Source organism: Ranitomeya imitator, chromosome 6 (genome assembly GCF_032444005.1).
Source record: "Ranitomeya imitator isolate aRanImi1 chromosome 6, aRanImi1.pri, whole genome shotgun sequence".
NCBI classification, from domain to species: domain Eukaryota; kingdom Metazoa; phylum Chordata; class Amphibia; order Anura; family Dendrobatidae; genus Ranitomeya; species Ranitomeya imitator.
Genome location: NC_091287.1, coordinates 68,170,702 through 68,192,319, shown reverse-complemented (window position 1 = coordinate 68,192,319; position 21,618 = coordinate 68,170,702). Strand labels below are relative to the sequence as shown.

Sequence of the window (21,618 nt, the reverse complement as noted above, 5' to 3'; positions counted from 1 at the left end):
TTTTTTGTGCGGTTTTGCTGCGGTTTTCTTGCGGATTTGCTGCGTTTTTTACCCCTGCGGTTTTCTATAATGGAATAGGTACAAAAACACTGCAGATTCACAAAAAAGAAGTGACATGCTAATTCTTTTAAACCGCAGCGTTTCCGCAGCGGATATTCCGCAAATTGTGCACAGCATTTTTTTTTTCTCATTGATTTACATTGTACTGTAAATCAATTACGGATCTCCAGCGTTTCTGCAGCTCAAAAAATGCTGCGGATCCACAGTGAATTTGCAACGTGTTCACATACCCTAAGTGGTAACGTTTCTCCTTGTGGAGAGTGACAATAAAAGCCTGGCATGTCAGAGTGAGGAGACTTATAAGCCATGCATGTTCCTCTGGGGAATTAAATATGCAAATTGTCTCTTCAGAGAGGAAGAGAACTAGAGCTCTAGCACCACCTATTGGAAGCAGCAATCCTAAAAGTCAATATCAGTTCTTTAACCAAATTAGATTTCAAACTTTGCACTAATGAGGGGCAACACCATCCCAAAACACCATGTCTGCAAACTGAGATTCTGGATTGGCTTTTATCTTAAGTCATATTGCAATACTCATTAACCCCTTTCTGACCTCGGACGGGATAGTACGTCCGAGGTCAGATCCCCTGCTTTGATGCAGGGCTCCGTGGTGAGCCCGCATCAAAGCCGGGACATGTCAGCTGTTTTGAACAGCTGACATGTGCCCGTAATAGGCGCGGGCAGAATCGCGATCTGCCCGCACCTATTAACTAGTTAAATGCCGCTGTCAATCGCAGACAGCGGCATTTAACTACCATTTCCGGCCGGGCGGCCGGAAATGACGTCATCGCCGACCCCTGTCACATGATCGGGGGTCGGCGATGCTTCAGAATAGTAACCATAGAGGTCCTTGAGACCTCTATGGTTACTGATCCTCGGCAGCTGTGAGCGCCACCTTGTGGTCGGCGCTCACAGCACACCTGCAATTCTGCTACATAGCAGCGATCTGATGATCGCTGCTATGTAGCAGAGCCGATCGCGTTGTGCCTGCTTCTAGCCTCCCATGGAGGCTATTGAAGCATGGCAAAAGTAAAAATAAAAGTAAAAAAAAATGTGAAAAAAATAAAAAAAATATAAAAGTTTAAATCACCCCCCTTTCGGCCCAATCAAAATAAATGAATTAAAAAAAAAATCAAATCTACACATATTTGGTATCGCCGCGCTCAGAATCGCCCGATCTATCAATTAAAAAAAAGCATTAACCTGATCACTAAACGGCGTAGCGAGAAAAAAATGCGAAATGCCAGAGTTACGTTTTTTTGGTCGCCACGACATTGCATTAAAATGCAATAACGGGCGATCAAAAGAACGTATCAGCACCAAAATGCTATCATTAAAAACATCATCTTGGCACGCAAAAAAATAAGCACTCAACCAACCCCAGATCATGAAAAATGGAGACGCTACGGGTATCGGAAAATGGCGCAATTTTTTTTTTTTTTTTTTTAGCAAAGTTTGGAATTTTTTTTCACCACTTAGATAAAAAATAACCTAGTCATGTTAGGTGTCTATGAACTCGTAATGACCTGGAGAATCATAATGGCAGGTCAGTTTTAGCATTTAGTGAACCTAGCAAAAAAGCCAAACAAAAAACAAGTGTGGGATTGCACTTTTTTTGCAATTTCACCGCACTTGGAATTTTTTTCCCGTTTTCTAGTACACGACATGCTAAAACCAATGATGTTGTTCAAAAGTACAACTCGTCCCGCAAAAGATAAGCCTTCACATGGCCAAATTGAAGGAAAAATAAAAAAGTTATGGCTCTGGGAAGGAGGGGAGTGAAAAACGAACACGGAAAAACGAAAAATCCCAAGGTCATGAAGGGGTTAAAGAGTCGATATTGACTTTTAGGATCCCAGCTTCCAGTAGGTGGCGCTAGAGTTCTAGTACTCTTCCTGTTTAAAGAGACAATTTGCGCATTACATTTTTAGGTAGTACTTCATTATGAAAAATACATAAAGCAGTTCATTAACCATAGGCCATTAGGTGGCTGTTACAGAACTCATCCGGAGGTTGTTACCAGTTCTGTGCTCGCTGTCAGGCACCTAGAGCATCTGATGTCCAAGGAAAAAAATTGAATACACAGGTGGAGTTTTCTCATATAGTTCTTTAGAGAATCAGCCCTGAAGGCGTTTGATATCTCTTCTTTCTTTTCTCCTATATACCGGTAATATACAGTACTTGCATTCATGATACTGGAGCATAACATTACATTGGTGGAATCATTTTCATCTTGAATCATTCAGTCAACAGCAAAAACATATCTGCGGTTAGCTTTTAAGACAAGTTCTATGTTTGATGAATCTTCACTTAGACTCATACAGTAATTACAGAATGTAATGAGTAGTTCACAAAAGTGATTCAGAAAAGAAGGGACAGCAGCAGGGTGCAGTATTTCCCTATTTATCTCAGGTGCTCCTAGATGTGCTTGTGAGGCTATACTCACACACCATATTTTCAATCCGAGTGCTGCCTAAAAAAAAACAGATTGCACTCGCACCAATTTTTTTCTATAGGGTTGTTCAGATGACCATGTTTACACAGTTCTCTTAAAAAAAAATCACAGCATGCACTAGTTTCTGTAGCGTCGGCCTTCTAGCACATTTCTCTCCTGCCTCGACAGAGATGCCGAATCACTCACCACTGCAGCCCCCATCCTGCATTTCCTTCCACCCTGGCTACTGCCCGGGCTCTACGCACTACTTGCAGATCCCTGGGCATTCTCCTTTGGGTGCACGAACTCCCTCCTTTTTAAAAGGATAACACGTGCTGTCCTAAAGGTTCCCTAGCCAATGGCAGGGAGACACGTATTATTTAATGCACCTCCACCTTATGGGAAGTGCCTGAGCAACATGTAATATCAGCAGTCAGCACGGTGCAGACTACTGACCTGACACATTGCTCAGCACTTTCTATCCCTGCAATCACTATCCTGCTTCCTTGACTCATGTGCATGATATGCATGAGAGAGAAATTGGGAGACACTTATTATTTAATGCACCTCCACCTTATGGAAAGTGCCTGAGCAACACGTAATGTCAGTAGTCGGCACGGTGCAGACTACTGACCTGACACATTGCTCAGCACTTTCTATCCCTGCAATCACTATCCTGCTTCCTTGACTCATGTGCATGATATGCATGAGAGAGAAATTGGGAGACACTTATTATTTAATGCACCTCCACCTTATGGAAAGTGCCTGAGCAACACGTAATGTCAGTAGTCGGCACGGTGCAGACTACTGACCTGACACATTGTTCGGCACTTTCTATCCTTGCAATCACTATCCTGCTTCCTTGACTCATGTGCATGATATGCATGAGAGAGATTGGGAGTCACTGTGTGGATGACATAGGACGTATCATGCATATGATGCAGGGCAGGAGTATGGTGATTTTGGAGATAGAGGAGGCACCAAAGCAATACTGGTGACGCCCACTGGTCCGGACCGCACTGTATGGGGGATTATGAAAGGTATTTTGGGGGATCTGCAGAGTGGGTTTGGGACATATAGAACAGCTTGCTAGACTTCTGAAAAATAAAGCATTAAAGGTGGTGGACGTAGTTTATATTGGGGAAGGACACTGTTAAATGTCATCAGTTCCCCTATCACGGCGCTTCCTGAGTGGGTGTGTAGATCATGTGATCTGACATCACCCACATATAATTGGTGCTTCGGCTTGCGGACCTGTAATGAATGTAAAAAATGCATCAAAATACTACATGTGAAAAGCCCTAACTATCTCTTGACATTAGATGTTCGGGAAAATAACCAAAGGCCATGTTGTATTTTAATCAGCCTGATCCTTTGTCCTCTCCAGATCTGACAGCCAATTTTCGATTTTTCCCAGTGGTAATAAACATAAATAGAAGACAATGGATTTCTTTTAGTCAGTTGTAACGGTAGCAATTAATAATAAGTTTTACCAAAAGGATAATCCCCTCTACAACAACATATTTACATATATTGTTGGCAGTACACTAAAAGTATTACCGTAAAATTGATATATGTTATCTTGGAAGTGTAGGCATGTAGATGGAAGAATTCCTGGGGAAACTGCTTTCTTGCCTTCTTAATAATTCGGCATTGCTGCTAATGATATAACTTACTAACATTGTTAAGAGCAAGTTATCCAAAAGTTGCTAAGCTAATATAAACTGAATTCCTACAAGACAAATGATGGCAATTGTCCAACCCGATAAAAGATGTCAACTCTTGCAAATCCGGTCATTTCTAGCCACAGTGAAACATAATAAAATGCGCTTTGACTCAGTTTCCAGTTGCTATACAGAGAAGGCGTTCTGTGTGTTAGGTCGCAGATCCCTGACTCTTGAGGTCTGACAATCATTGAGAATTCACAAAGGTTTCAATACGAGACTGTGAATCTTTTCATCAATCTCAGCTTCCCACGTCTTTTCAAGGAGAAAGCTTCTCTCAGTGCCTGTTGTTGTCAGAAGAGAAAAAAAAACATTAAAAAAATTTCTGGGTGACTTGAAAAGGAAGTTATGGGTTTGTCAAGTTTGACAATGGAACAGATTTGTTAAGTGAGATTGAACTCACAAGATTACGGAATCATCCGGCTTCACGTGGCAATTTGTCATCTTTCACCTCTCATTATTGTGTCTCATAAACTATGACATGATTCCTATGTCGGAAAATTTAGGTGAAAGAAAGTAAAATAATGATCACTGAAGACTAATGATCAGCAAAAAAAAAAAAAAAATAACCAAAAAGAAAAAATGTATTTTTCATGCTGCATTAAATAATCCCCTTTATGTAAAGGCGATTTCAGATCAAACATCGACATTGTTTCTAAAGGAACTGGATTAATGACTTGGGACCAAGAGAGGGAAGGAAAATAGTTCAAAGTCACCGCAGTTTCCCCTTCAGCGTTTTAGGCTTAATTTATTTATTTTTTCCTCTATAACTATAACTACCTGCTGCTACTCTGTATCTTTTATGTGAGACGTATATTCTCTATTCCCTGTTTAATCTGTGTTTTTAATTTCATGTAGATACTTTCTCAGCACGGAAGACTCCCCTACACGCAGACAGTTATACAGGTAAATAGGCTTTGATCTGTTACATTGTGCCGCCATCTGATCGCAGGGCACAATTTTAGGATGTATTCATTTTAAAAGTAGTATGAATATCATATTCAGTATTAGTAATGGGCAAAACCAAGCAGTAAAGGTCGGGGTCAGTACCGAACACCTATTGTTTGTGCATGGACCCTGAACATGGACTTCTCCAGAAAGCAGAGGCTTTGCCTGCGTTTTTTATCATAAATAGAGAGGACCGCACGCCATTTTTTAATTATTATTTATTTATTGCACAGGCGTCTGCTGGTGGTGAATACTCCCATCATCGTACACCTGCTCTCAACGCTATCAGCGAGGCCAGCTGAAGGATGATGAGACTAATACTCTCATCAGCCGATGCCTGTGACCGGCGGTAACCTTTTTACTGCCGGTCACAGCTGCTGGCTCACACACTGTCATCTGTATGACAGTATGGAAACTGCATAGTTCTGACGGGTGATAAGTAACTTAGGTGAAGAGGGGAATGATTCATATAGGGAAAAGAGAATTCCTGATTCTACATAGAACAGAGAATAAGTAATTGGGTAGAAAGACAAAATAAGAAATTGTAAATACACAGTGCTGTATAATATGATGATTGCAATATATTAAAACGATAACTTTAATGGGAGCGCTGCTTTAACAAATGTGTTGGAGGTGAAATTTTGTGGCACCTAGTAATATATAATTCAGTATTTCAGGCTCTCCTCCTGCCCATACTATTGTGGCCTTCCTAATGAAGAGATCATTTGCTCTACAAAATGGCTGCTAATTAACAAGCATGTGACCAGACTTGCCAATTAGCTCAATTAGGAAATCTTTTTTACAGTCGGAGGAGGCTGATGGAGCGGCCATTTGGTGGACATGAGAACTGTGCGGTCTACACTACCAATTGCAGGAGGAGGACTTGTAATACTTGTATTTGTGCCACAACATCATGTCCTCATCACATTTGAATAGAGAGTGGTCTACAAAACTCACGAGTGGTCACTAAACAGTTCATAAAGTGACACCCCACCTACAATAAGGATCTATTCAATATATTAGTTATGGACAGCGTTTTCAAATTTGTAAGGAGATTATATTATTTAGCCAGATTATTGCTTGCCTCAATTAGGTGTAAATTTTACTTAATACATAAGTAATTTTTCTGTCCAGACTTTACATTCAGATAGATATGCTGATGTTTCTTAAGAAGTAAGGGAAGTAATTAGATAATCGTTACTTTGATATTTTCTTAACTCTCTGGCTTTTTTCCCATGATGTATCCACTATAGCTTCTTGTACTGTGAATTGGGAATAATGTAAACTAAGACTGATACACTTTGCTAATTATTTTCTTTGCAGTACTAACACCAATGGGAGCTTCAACAGACAGTGCATCTCATGCTTATTGATTGAGAACTGTACCTATGTCAGTGCCTCGTTCAGCCACACTCTGGAGTACTTCTTACTGAAATGTGAAGGTATTATAGCCAGAGCAATACATTATCCTGTCTACTCCAATGATTAATGGAGAAATATGTGATCAGATCATATGCCATCAAACTTAGGCTACGTTCACATTTGCGTTGCGTCGGGCGCAACCGCTGCGACGCATGCGTCATGCGCCCCTATATTTAACATGGGGGGCGCATGGACATGCATTGCACTTGCGTTTTGTGACACATGCGTCACTGCAGCGCATGCGTCAGGGCGCAGAGAACGCTGCATGATGCAGTTTTTTCTGCGCCAAAAACCATGAAAAAGTGAACGCATGCGTCACAAAACGCTGCGTTGTGCATGCGTTCACATTTGCGTTGTGCGTTGCGTCGCCGACGCAGCACCGCACAACACAAATGTGAATGTAGCCTTAGGCATGAGCAAAATGCTATGACTGTATTCAGCTTGACAGACAGGAGAGCAGGAATAGGAAGACAAGGAGTCTCGCTCATTGCCTGCAATCTGTTTTAAAGGGAACTTGCCAAAAGTCGAAGATGAGCTGCGGCCATCAGCAACAGGGGCTTATCTACAGCATTCTGTAGTGCTGTAGTAGATAAGCCCCCCGATGTAACCTGAAAGACTAGAAAAAGATTACAAAATCAGCAAGGGATCAAAAACTTATTTCCCCCACTGTATATATACTGTAAATATACAACATGTATACACACTGCTTGGCTGTTTGTTCCCAAAGAGCCCCATACAACAGCCCATACTACCTGTGTCAAGCTGATCAAATTGCTGTCACCAGATTAAAAAAATATATTAACAACATTATCCTGTGCCTAAACAAAAGTAATGTGCACCCGTTATTTGAAGGATAATATCTTCACTATGAGAACATCATGTATCACATATGAATTATTCATAAAGCAACAAATAAAGAGATCTGCAATCGGCAAATAGATACCACGCTGGCCAATTATCTTATTTCGGCAGCGCTCTCTCTTCTCAGTTCACGTCGCTGGCAGCTGCTCTTTTAAATCATTCATCAATGTTTAAGAGGCGCACTATGGACGTGGGCACCAAACATCTGAATTTCCTTTGTTTACACGCTGGGAGTTTAGCTTGTGGAATAAATTTATCAGCCACGTAGACCCAAGAGAGCACAGAAGAGGTCTCACGTGAATGGTATTCTGTAGGGTGTTTTTAGTCCAATTTTTTTTTTTTTTTTTTGCTGTAGTCAGCAGATTTTTACTTTTGATAGCATTTGTTTTCACCTTTCGTTGCATATTTTTGTGTTGCATATAATAAAATGGGGAAAAATTTAAGCCAGAAAACTTAGGCTATGGGTAGGGTTGATAAATATCGAGTTTGCGGTGAAGGATGATAGAGCAGGCAGCTGCCTGTGGTACTAAATTGGGGGAGAGGCTGGGGGGGGAACAAATTTCACTTTTGGAAGATAAAAAACACCCTTTTATTGTATTTTTTTCCGTTTCTCGATTTGCATACACCATGAAAAAACAATGCTCTAATATATTTTCTGGATGTCAATGGGCCATGTTTCAAAACACCAATGCTCTCGTATGTGGTCCATATTTAGTGTCCAAAGGGAGGTCGCATCTAAACCCCATAAGAGAACATAACTCCAAGGTCTCTATTCCCTCATCGACTTAACCTATAGGCAGCAGAAGAGCAGTTACATGTAATTGTAGGTCGGAAGAGTACAGAGCTTTTTGTAGTCTGTAAACATAGGGAGACATTGGTGTGCATGTGAGCTGGAGACGTAAAACGGAAAGAAATTTCTAATCACATTAGCTAATTTAATTAATAGATTGGAGCAATAAATAAATTAGTGTGACATAAGAGAACATAACATTTGTTTTATGTTCTCTATCACCATTTTGTCATTATTGTAGAGGGCTCTTTTTAGTATGTCATTTTAGTTCACTGTCACTAATGATATTTTTTTACGGCTTATTTTTTATTAGGTCCAAGGGTTCCAGTTGTTACCATTCATAACACAACCGACAACCAAAGTAAGTAACACTGAAATGGCGCCTCTAGGTATTGGTAATAGTAAGTCACATTCCTGATATTAGTGGCACGAAGGCATACACAGCATGGAGCAACATTCGAGCAGAGCCCGCAAGGAAAGCTAGGAACTGTAGATAATTGGTAATGTAACTGAGAAGAAAACTGCTGCCAGTGATCTACCTGGATTACTAGATTTCCTTTTTTTCTGTTTAATGTCCTTTAACTCAATTTTGAGCCATGGCAAGTTGATGGATGAACGCTCTGTAGGAAGACCGATCTTGTGGAAGCCTTGATAGGTCCACCAGTGTCTTTTCCACCATTATCTCAATAGTATCAAGACATGGCATTGCTGATCTGCTTCTTCTACTTGTTCCTTTTATTTTTACAATCATGACGTCCATCTCTAGTGATTGCTCTCTTCATGTAATGTGTCCAAAGTAGGCAAGCGGCATCTTGGTGATCCTTGCTTCGACTGACATGTCTGGCGTGAATTTTTCCAAAATTGTTTTATTTGTCCTTCTTACCTTTACAGTGTCTATAAAATCAGTGTAACAGTGGCTTCTATGTTTAACATAAATTTCTACCTAATGAAAATTTGCCTATGTCATTAAAAGGGTTGTCTGGATCCAAGATATTGATGTCCTTTGCTCAGGATAGGTCCTCAATATCAGTACAAATCCAACACCCAGCACACCCCACTGATCGGCTGTTATAAACACGGGAGGCAGGATGGAAAAACTTTGAACGGAAGTGCACTTTGCAGCTCTATTCCATATGTAGCAGTCCCTGCCGGGTACTGCAGATCAGCTCCTAGTCTGTGGAATAGGAGCTGTTGAGTAGGAGCTGATCTGCAGTACTTGGTTGTGTTCACTCCATTACTGGTCGTTAAGTGGTTACTGCCACTGTCAATCTCATCGGTCGCAAGTGCGTCACAAGTCCTGCCAATTGGCTCCCCTGTCACATGATTGCGGGATGCCATTTGTTTGTCATTACAGTCGGGGGTTGTCCTTTAAAAAAAGCTATCGTACAGCCATATTGATGGAAAAATAAAAAGGTTATGGGTCTTGAAAGAAAGGAAGGAGAAAACAAAAAATGGAAAATTGCCCGGAGGTGAAGAGGTTAGGATCTAGGACTTCTACCCAAAGGGACTTAAAGGGATAATCCAACCTTTTAAAATCCATAGGCTAAGCCATTAATATTAGATCTGTGGTTGTTCTTCTTTCTGCACCCCTGCCGATAGTTGTTTGAAGAAGGGAATGTGAGTGCCTTTTCCACAAGATTGCTGTTGGAAAAATAAAAGACCTTTTTTCTCATTTTGTCCAAAAAAACTTCAGTGATTTACATAATAGTGGATTTACTTCACCAGATACTCGGGGATGAAATTCATATAAACAGTGCAGTGAATGGTAATGTCAGCCTCCTTTTTGATTATGGATCTTTTGCACAACCAAGGAGGTTCTAATATACATTTCCATGCAGAGTCCTGTGTACGAAATGTAAGCAAGTTTCAGGCTCTGTCCTGAAAATATTTCTTTTTTTCTTTCCTGACTATGTACTTTTATCAGCAGATGTTAAAGTAATTTTCTACTATTGCAAAATACGGGATCAGCTCTTTAATTTCTACGATTTAGCTGTCAATATTGTCAGCAGGATCATGTCGTGGCGCACAATGGGGAATAGAATTATCCGACACATTTAAATAATCAGCCTGCAAGGCGACCACAGACGGGATGTAAATTATTAACGACATACTTACCTCGGGCAAATATTAAGGTGTATCACAGCAAGGAGTTTCATATTTATGCTCAAGAAATAATGGAGTAACTGAATTAATATGCACACTTTGCTTTTTGCAGAGGGGTCAGAAAAAAATTGTTAAATATCCATATTTGGGAAATATATTTTTTGGATTATGTCTATTGCAATCTGTTTGAGGGCTTAATGTTATTTGCCACAATTCAGAGCAGTGTTCGCTGTTTCATTATTGCAGAGTAGGAAATGATTCTTCATTCTCCCATTGCAGCTAAGGCAAAGTGTTATATATTTTTCTATTGTGGTTGTATGATTGATATATAATATTGTATGATTATTATTATTATTATTAGACATTTTTTAATAGCGCCATTTTTCCATGGCGCTTTACATGTGAAAAGGGGCATACATAGATAAGTACAATAAACATGAGCTAAAACTAGGCACACAAGTACAAAAGGAGAGAGGACCCTGCCCGCAAGGGCTCACAGTCTACAGGGGATGGGTGAGGATACACTAGGAGAGGGTAGAGCTAGTTGTGCGGCAGTTCAGCAGACTGAGGATCATTGCAGGATGTAGGCTTGTCGGAAGAGGTGAGTCGTCAGGTTCTTTTTGAAGGTTTCCATGGTAGGCGAGTGTCTCATGTGTTGGGGAGAGAAGTCTTGTATTCGGTTGTGGGAAAAAGAGATGAAAGGGGACTAGAGGAGGATATCTTGAGAGGATTGAAGGTTGCATGTAGGTAAGTACCGGGAGACCATATTGCACATGTATGGAGGAGACAGGTTGTGGATGGCTTTGTACATCATAGTTAGGGTTTTGAACTAGAGCCTCTGGACAACAGGACGCCAGTGAAGGGCTTGGCATAGAGTAGAGGCTAGGTAATAGGGGGGAAATGGGTGGATTAGTCGAGCAGCAGAGTGTAGGATGGGTTGGAGTGGTGCCAGAGTGCTAGAGGGGAGGCCAGAGAGTTGGAAGTTGCAGTAGTCAAGGTGGGAGATGATAAAGGCATGCACTAGTGTTTTTGTGGTTTCTTGGTCAAGGAATGAGCGGATCCGGGAAATATTTGTTTGAGATGGCAGGAGGAGGCAAGGGCTTGGATATATGGCTTGAAGGAGAGGGCAGAGTCGAGGATCACCCCGAGACACCGAACATGCGGGACTCGGGAAAGAGAGCAGCCATTGACATTGATGGATAGGTTCGGTGGAGAGGTAGAATGAGAAGGGGCAAAGATGATGTATTCTGTTTTGTGCATGTTCAGTTTTAGAAAGCGAGCAGAAAAGAAAACTGAAATAGCAGAAAGACATTGTGGGATTTTGGTCAGTAAGGAGGTGAGGTCAGGTCCAGATAGGTAGATCTGTGTGTCATTGGTGTAGAGATGATACTGCAAACCGTGGGATCCTATGAGCTTTCATAGGCCAAAGGTGTAGATGGAGAAGAGTAGGGGTCCTAGAACTGAGCCTTGGGGAACATCGACAGACAGGGGGTGAGGTGTAGAGGTGGTGTGAGAGAGGGAGACACTGAATGTCCGGTCTGTTAGATATGACAAGATCCAGGATAGGGCCAAGTCTTTGATGCAAAGAGATGAGAGAATTTGTAGCAGGAAGGAATGGTCCACAGTGTCAAAGGCAGAAGACAGGTCCAGGAGAAGGAGGACAGAGTAGTGTCGCTTGCTCTTGGCGGTTAGTAGGTCGTTTGTGACTTTAGTTAGGGCACTTTCAGTTGAGTGATGTGGTCGGAAGCCAGACTGTAACCTGTCAAATAGGGAGCAGGATGAAAGGTGGGTAGACAGTTCAAGATGGACATGCTCTTCCAGTAGTTTTGAGGCATAAGGAAGAAGAGATATCGGGCGATAGCTAGACACAGAGGATGGGTCGAGGGAGGGCTTTTTGAGGATGGGTGTGATTGAGGGATATGGGAAAGACACCATTTGTAAGTGAAAGGTTGAAGAGGTGTGTTAGAGCTGAGATGAAGACTGTGGTGAAGTTAGGGATGAGGTGGGACAGGAGCGGGTCAAGCGTGCAGGTGGTGAGGTGTGATCTTGACAGGAGTATAATAAAGATATAAATATTATATATTAGTACATTGAGTAGAATTGAGTTCAGTAAAACTTGATTGAATTCATTGAGACTGTGTTACAATGCACGCATTATTAAAGGGTTATTCCCGTCTTCATACATCAAGATTGTCTGACCGTGCTAGTAAAGAACAAGCATTTTTGCAATGTACTGCTTATTAAAATTTGCAGCCCTTCTTGAGATAACACTTTTGTTTTGTTTACTGCTTGTTACCTAGGACACCGACCACTGCTGTATAATGCATAAGCCGGGACTAGGAGGTAACAGCGCAGTTCAGTAATCCTGGTTACCTTCAAAACATTGCATACATGCTCAATAGAAAAGTGCTTGTAAGCACTGTCCATGTTCCGCTGTCTTGCAACAGTGGTCGGTCTCCAAGGCAGCAAGCTGTAAACAAAACAAAAGGGTTAGTATCTCAAGAAAGGCTGAAAATTTTAATAAGCAGTAAATTGCAAAATTGCTTGCATCTACATGCACTTTCTGACTTTACCTGCTTATGAAGACGGAAGTAACTCTTTAAATAGATGTTTGAGCCTGCAGTACTTACTGTAAAAATTCATATCAGAATGGCTATATAATCCTGATAATAAAATGAAAGGATTATATAGCCCATGTACTGACCAGTGTGAGAATTCAGCAGCAGCAGGGAGGAGGGACACTTAGGAAATTATGAATCAGGCTACGTGGGTGGGAACTCAGCAGGACCATGGAGGAGGGACATTGAGGAGCTGTCAATCCCTCTAGGTTGGTGGATACAGCAGGACCATGGAGGAGGGACATTGAGGAGCTGTCAATCAGTCTACGTTGGTGGATACAGCAGGACCATGGAGGAGGGACATTGAGGAGCTGTCAATCAGTCTAGGTTGGTGGATACAGCAGGACCATGGAGGAGGGACATTGAGGAGCTGTCAATCAGTCTAGGTTTGTGGATATTGAGTTAAAATTTGCAGATAGGATTATACAGCTATTCCAATATAGATTATCAAAGTAAGTACACCAGCTTCACCAGATCTGTGATATCTCTTTAAATATGTATGGGGTTTATATTTTGAAATCCGGTGACAGATCCATTTCAAGAATAATCTTCACACGTTCAGTATTTTATACCAGTATTTCTAAGCCAAAACAAAGAGTGAAAACTACAGAAGTGGTGACGTGTTTTTACTATATTTTCCTTCTGATTGTTCCACTCTTGGTTGTGGCTTACAAATACTGATGTAAAATACTCACCAAACACTGAACATGTAAATGTAGCCTAAGGATGGGTTGAAATAGCATTTTCTCCTACCCTCAGTGGCGCCATCGGGACTTACGTCCCCCACAAAACTGGATTCATATATATGCGCCAATGGGATCATTGACAAAACTGATGTAGACGGAGTCACCGCGTGCTCCGTCTTACATCATATTTGGCCGTATACGCTTATTGGAGGCGGGTACCAATATATAGTCTACTGTAGCTCGCTGTCTGCCTCCAATAGGCGTAAATGGCTGCAAATGATGCACCACAGAGCACGTAGTGACTCTGCACCATTGTAGTCAATGGCCCCACCAGTGCATATGCCAGGGTTCAGACATAAGCCCTGACAGGGCTACTGGGTGTAGGGCAAAGAGCTATCTGAACCAAGCCTAACATGTACGGCACCTTTTTATTCATTTTTTCAGCTCTATGCCATATATTTATATACCATAGAGGTTCATAGTGAAAATATAAATACATGACTATACAAGAAAACATTTTTCATTCAAGAAGTCCATACATTAACTGATCTTTTTAATTAATGTTTTTAAACAATAGTTTATCATCGTAGTGTTTTTGTTCTTTCTTGAGTTTTTTTTTTAAGAGCTTCTAAATGATATTGTATTTATAATACAAGAAATAGAATCCAATATGATCAATGGTTATATTAGTGCTCTGCAGAATATTGAATTGGAATTTATTTATAAAGCTATTAATTTAAACTTTTAATAATTTTCTGGAGATATAAAAGTTCATTGCCGAGAGTTTCATTGCTTTTCTTGATGTTTTCTTTTTCAGAGCAATAAATTACTTGATAATGGCTAATTGCAACTCTCTTCAGAATATCATGGGGCGTTCATATTTAACTGAGAAATAGCAATTTCTGCTTCATTGAATAACACATTCCCAGTGGTCCTAAAACCAAACCAGTGTGTCTTCTAGGAGATATGCCAATCTCCTCTAAGCCATAACTATTTATCCTTTCTAGTAATTATGGGAACAAACACGAGACTCTGCACAACTCCCTTGAGTGACAGGCATCTTTCAGCTGATAAAGCGAGTTCTGTTAGTCTTAATTAAATGAGAATCACAATAAAGAATTGAGCTTATTATGTAGTTGTATTATTATTTTTACACATAACAGCTTTTTTACAGTTTTTATTATTTCACTAAGGATTTTAGTTCCTACTTAAAATGAGGTTTCATGTTGATAGGAGCTCAGTATTAGACTTTTATTACACTTTACCAATAAACATTATTGTATCATAGTTAAAATCAATGAAATATTTTCTATAATCTGCTACCCGGGCTTTAAAAAAATGACAAATGATGGATAGTCAATACTATATAGGTTCTGTAGATGCAATAAAGTAAAACTGCTGTCTTAGGAGAAATAATAGTTTTCGAATGCGTCAGAATGTAAAAGTAATAAAAAAGCAGGGATTAGAGGGATTGATTTTAATGCTGCACTTTCAATGATTTAAACAATATCAGATACTTGAGCTCCAAAACTATTATTTTATGATAATAATTAAATGTACATGCACACTTTTAGCACATGTAGGAAAAAAAGGATGGCAGAGACTCCTTAGATGGGCTTTTTACATTGGGAAAAACCCATTCGGATTTACCCTACTAGGGAGTTGTGAGTTAATGGACCATGGTGCCTTATTATGGACCTTTTTTATGAAAAGTGTCTGTGAGTCTGTAGGACCCAATAGGGTTGACATAGAGAGAAAAGGGCCCCTGTGCAAGAACAGTTTACAGACCAATTGCAGTTCAATTGCTCCTAATAATGCACAATTGCACCTGTTTGGAGCTGGAAGTGGCCTATTTTCTTCTTGGGTCACCGTGAGACTGCATAGATTGCACCAATGGTATGTCCGCCTCGGAGATCCAGGACATCTGTATATATATGAACATCTCATTGCACAAGAGCACTCTTGGGATATGAAATACTTACCTATAACTTCCCCCAGAGTTTACAATGGACTGTTGAACCAAGGAGATGAGCCATTCAGTAAGTGGTCCTCCCAAGTGCCAGTAAAGGAGATAGGAGTGAGCTCCAAAGAAACCAAGTCTTTGTAACAATATATAGGTACTAAGGAATCTGATAGCGTGGGATAAAACCAGTCTGAGAGCAAAGCTGCAGTAAAAGATGTATTTAAACAAAACAGAAAAGCAAACAAAGCTAACACAGATATTCCTGCAATTGAAACGAGGTGCTCAACACAATATGGTAAACAGAAAAGCAAACAGAACTAACACAGATATTCCTGCAATTGTAACGACACAGCACAATATGGTAATCCCCGCACAGTGAATAGCGGGACGCGACCGCTTATATGAACCAGTCCAGCAAGGATGTGACGAGGGAGCAAACAAGACACTTGACAAGGAAGTCCAGTAGATTATTAGTGGAAATGCACTCAGAACTTAAACTTGAGGATCCAGCAGAAGTGAAGTAGAAATGCACACAGTACTTAACGAGGAAGTCCAGCAAAACTTGATCCCACGTGCGCACAGCACTAGTTTGTGGAAGTTCAATAATAAGCAGGTGGTGCATTGAGCATGAAGTCCTGGTGAAAGAGGATTAAGGGAAAAAGAGGGAGAACGCTCTCTAAAGGTACCTTCACACATAACGATATTGTTAACGATATCGTTGCTATTTGTGACGTAGCAACGATATCGTTAATGAAATCGTTCTGTGTGACAGCGACCAACGATCAGGCCCCTGCTGGGAGATCGTTGGTCGCTGAATAAAGTCCAGAACTTTATTTCGTCGCTGGACTCCCTGGAGACATCGCTGGATCGGCGTGTGTGACACCGATCCAGCGATGTCTTCACTGGTAACCAGGGTAAACATCGGGTAACTAAGCGCAGGGCCGCGCTTAGTAACCCGATGTTTACCCTGGTTACCATGCTAAAAGTAAAAAAAAAACAAACACTACATACTTACCTACAGCCGTCTGTCCTCCAGCGCTGTGCTCTGCACTCCTCCTGTACTGGCTGTGAGCCGGAAAGCAGAGCGGTGACGTCACCGCTCTGCTTTCCGGCTCACAGACAGTACAGGAGGAGAGCAGAGAAGCAGAGCACAGCGCTGGAGGACATACGGCTGTAGGTAAGTATGTACTGTTTGTTTTTTTTTACTTTTAGCATGGTAACCAGGGTAAACATCGGGTTACTAAGCGCGGCCCTGCGCTTAGTTACCCGATGTTTACCCTGGTTACCGGCATCGTTGGTCGCTGGAGAGCGGTCTGTGTGACAGCTCTCCAGCGACCAAACAGCGACGCTGCAGCGATTCGGATCGTTGTCGGTATCGCTGCAGCGTCGCTAAATGTGAAGGGGCCTTAAGCGTAGTAGATGAGTACAACACTCTTGGTGAGATAAGCAACACTGGAAACTTGCTCACCTGGTGTGGTTGTGCAAAGAGGCACAACACTGGGAAAGGCTTAGCAAACAAGGGAAATCCTTCCACAGGTGTGCTGCCAGTCGCAGCAGTAACAGAAGTAAGACACAGCTCAAAGAGACGAGGCAGCTGAAGCAGGGAGATCCCCAGACCACAGGCAGAAGCTCTGGAGCCAGCAGCACAAAATACTGAAGCACAGAACACCACATGGCTCAGACTTAAATAATCAAGACTGACAGGAAGTTCCATGACAGGGTGAGATCCAAGACTCCATCTTGGATCAGGGCGAACAGGAACAAGGGAAGTCCGGAATCCTTACAGTCTTCACTGTAAGGCAATAGAGCCAAAAGAAGGTATTTTCCCTTCAAAACATGATTTAGTAAAGCTAATTTATCCCTTTTTTACTAATTAGTCAGATACTTAAACATTTTCTAAACTTTATGTGGTCATCTTACCTGAGATGTTAATAGAATTTACCGAAGAAACTGTTTGAAGAGATCACTGCCAACAGGGTCTTACCCGATGTACAGTGAGATAAATGGATTATACTCACCAGACTCACTATAAGCTATTGTTAAAGCATGTACAAATATCCACTGCAGCAGATCCACGGGTCAGCTATTGACCGTACTATAGGTAGATGAAGGGGTTAATGTGGATACGGTCTGCGCTGCAGATATATAGTGAATCCAAAATATATTTCATATAAAGAATGGTGGTTTATTCAATGTGTTTCAAAGTCTTAGGCTGGTTTCACACTTGCGTAGGGTATAGCTGCGGAGGGCTGCGCACTTCCTTGTACTTTCATTGTTAAGCCCTGCCCACTGCGGCACCTCTTCCATTCAGCTCCGCCTATGTCGGCATGCGTCCTGTTCTACCTAACTTTAACATTGGGTACGCAGGCCATGTGAATGTATGCGGATACCTCCACATGCATCGTTTTGACGCTGCGCCTACTGCAACAAAATGCAACATGTTGCGTTCGGCGCAGTTTGGCGTAACGTCATAACAACGCATGCTAAGGCATCCTCATACATTCGCATGGCCTGCGTACCCAATGTTAATGTTTTTTTCCACTGCAGGAGTGGTGCTTTAAACGTAAGCTCCTTGCCTCCTGTTATATCCTCACCCTCCGGCGTCTTCATTGTTTTTCGGCACCGCTCCGGTCCCACAGCACCATTTTGTGAGCACAGCTTTTGATTGGCTGGGAGTCAAAGCAACATCACAAGCTCTAAATACAAGTTTGAGAGCCAGAACGAGATTCTCAAAAACTTACATGGATTAATGATCTCCGGCGCGCTCCATGAAACACTAGAGCAGCCGGCAGGTTACAAACTGCAGGAGACGGACCAAAGCGGCTGTTATAACAGATGAAAACGCAGGAAGGTGAGTATCAGACAGCGGGCAGAGCTTGGATTTTAAGCACCACTCCTGGTTTTAAATAAAAGGATATAGTAAAGGATTTTAATAGAAAGCTTTCATGAAGGATGTAATAACAGTGGTCAACAAAGCAATATAGCATTATATTTATGTACTAAAATTTCTGTATTATGCATTTGATTTTATGGTAAATGAAGTTATTTTTTATGTTCATCTCCCACCTTGACTACTGCAACATCCTTTTCTGTGGCCTCCCTGCTAACACCCTTGCACCTCTCCAGTCCATCCTTAACTCTGCTGCCCGACTAATCCATCTCTCTCCTCGCTACTCCTCTGCTTCCCCCCTCTGCAAATCTCTTCACTGGCTCCCATTCCCTCAGCGTATCCAGTTCAAATGACTAATACTGACCTACAAAGCCATCCACAACCTGTCTCCTCCATATATCTCTGAACTAATCTCCCGATATCTTCCCTCACGTGATCTCCGGTCCTCCCAAGACCTCCTTCTCTCCTCCACACTTATTCGCTCCTCATCCAATGGCCTCCAAGACTTCTCCCGAATATCCCCCATCCTCTGGAACTCTCTGCCCCAACACGTCCGACTATCAACCACAGTCGGATCCTTTAGACGGAACCTGAAAACTCATCTCTTCAGGAAAGCCTACAGCCTGCACTGACCCCGCTGCCGCCTCATCACTACCGAAGCTACCGCCTCACCAACACCGGAGCTCCTGCAACCCTCATCCTACTGTCTCCTCCCCCATAATCCTGTAGAATGTAAGCCCGCGAGGGCAGGGTCCTCGCCCCTCTGTATCAGTCCGTCATTGTTAGTTTGTTTACTGTATGTGATATCTGTAACTTGTATGTAACCCCTTCTCATGTACAGCACCATGGAATCAATGGTGCTATATAAATAAATAATAATAATAATGTTTATTTAAAGGCTTTGCAATTAATTTTGAATTTTTATACGGCATTTAAAACTTTCACAATTGTAACGTGTGATTATTCACTTCTGTTTCAGGTCTAATTGAACTAGAGAACAATCATAAAGTGAGAAGTGCAGTAGAAAAGAGACAGATGCCTTACTCTGAGTTTGAATACATTCAGTTGGATGACTACAGTGAGTGAAAAATGAAATTCAAAATGTATTTTTATAATTTTGTTTGTCTATCATTTTCTTCTCCATTCGCACTCAAAAATTCAACGGCTTCCCATTGCCATTACATGCGAAAAAAAGAGAAAAATCTTTGGTTTGTCATTTTTCACATAGCATAATCAGTATTAAAAATAAAAAATAGAATCCTTGTAATCTCCACACTGGCCACTGTTTTTTTCAAAATCCATAATTCCTTTAGTTTCAAGAAACAACACATGCACATAGCCACACTGGTCCGATCCCAACCATATCTTTTCTTTGAAGTGTCTAATGAGCCTGTGCAATGGTCATTGTAAAGGAAGCGGAACAGGGTCAGGCGTGGACATTGCCCATTGTGAATGGGAGTCATTGTAATGTAATCCTGCTTGTATTTAGAAGAAAACTACTGGAAACTTTTCCTGAAAGGACATAAAATATAAATCTAAAAACGATTATGATTTTTTTAAATAAAAATCTTGTTATAAAAAAGCATTACCAACGCTCTATAAGAATTACATGCAACACAAGCCTTATTTAACTAATAGGCCATTTTTTGATGATGGCTTCCCTTTAAAGCATGCAGTTTACATTTAGTTATTGAATTGTATAGGTGCTATGTAGTAAGGTTTCAAGACAGATATATTTTAACTTATGTGGGCAAGCCAATTTTAACCCCCAAATTGGCTTGCCCACATAAATATAGTTTGGAAATTAAATCAGCACAGAATTTCAGTGTTCAAAATTGGATTTACACTGCCACAGTTGGATGTCAATTTTTCACATACGAGAGTTTCAGCAGTGAATTCGGTCACAGTTTCATGCAAGTTTTCTCAGAGTTTGATCCAAATTCACTCTGCATTTCATCAGTTTTTCTCGTACGTGAAAAAAACAAGCCCTATTCATTTCCTAACCGTCAGTGAAAATCAGACCGCCCTCAGATGGCATCCAAATGCTGTCTGATTTTTTCAAGGAGCCATAGACATATATTGCCAATTTTAGTCCAATACTCGGATCAAAATTTGACAACCATGATTTTTTAGAAGACCACTCGTCGTGAACATGTAAGTGACCTCATTCACTATTATATCTATGAGTGCTATCCGTGAAAAACATGGATGGCACTCTTAGGCCACGTTCACATATTCATTGACGTTCATTGAGGAGTTTGGTTGGATACTTGGAACAATATTGGACATGTCTTCATGATTTTGCATGGGCCATTCAGTCCACAAAAATCATAGACTGGCCTCATAGACTATCATAGGTTCTAGGGCTATCTGCGAAAAACAAGGATGGCAGTCGTATGCGAAAAACTAACCTGTTCACATTCAAGTTGCAACCTCATTGCATGTGAGATATGGCACCTCTCCAGCGTGCAGGCTTGCACAATTTTCAAATTGACTTCAGCTAAAATATTTTTATGTTAATTGCGCCATTTAGCTGCCTAACCATGTGGCCACAACTAAGCAAGCAGTTTAGCTTCAATTGATTTGAAAACTGCACCAATTTGCATGTCAGTGCGGTTGCAACCATATCCCAGCTGCAACTCCTCCTTAAAGTTCATTTTAATCAATAGATCTTGGAATAATAATTTTCACAATTTTTTTTAAAAATGTTCCTGTGCTGAGATAATCTTATAAATGTGCCCCTGCTGTGTACTGTGTAATGGTTGTGTCTGACTGTGCAGGAACATGGTCTGATCATACCACATCTCCTGGGCAGGGGAGGAAGGAAAAGACAAGGTTCAGACATTATAGCACAGGATCACAGCTGATTCTTTTTGTGAGATAAAGAATTTCACTGCCTGTTTTTAAAAAATGTTTTACTTTAAAGAAATTAAATAATTATTTGCAATTCAGTGCTGTAATGTCTGTATACTCTTTTGCTTCCTACCCTTGACCCAGATCTATTACTTAAATTGAACTTTGTTTATAGGAAAACCACTTTAAAGGGAACCTGTCAACTCAAATTGGCAGGATATGTAAATGCCTTTTTTCCGGTGTGATGGGCGGCGTTTCGTCTTCAT

General features: G+C 41.1%; 1 protein-coding gene across 3 annotated transcripts in view; it reads left to right on the top strand.

Moving 5' to 3' along the window:
* Positions 1-21,618, top strand: part of DPP6 (dipeptidyl peptidase like 6) — a 1,887,605-nt gene that overhangs the window by 1,826,910 nt on the left and 39,077 nt on the right. For all 3 annotated transcript variants that reach the window (XM_069729746.1, XM_069729744.1, XM_069729745.1), the window contains exons 15-18: positions 5,077-5,124; positions 6,490-6,608; positions 8,553-8,600; positions 19,479-19,577. In XM_069729746.1, the coding sequence (XP_069585847.1) occupies positions 5,077-5,124; positions 6,490-6,608; positions 8,553-8,600; positions 19,479-19,577 (314 nt within the window). The remainder of the gene's footprint in view (positions 1-5,076; positions 5,125-6,489; positions 6,609-8,552; positions 8,601-19,478; positions 19,578-21,618) is intronic.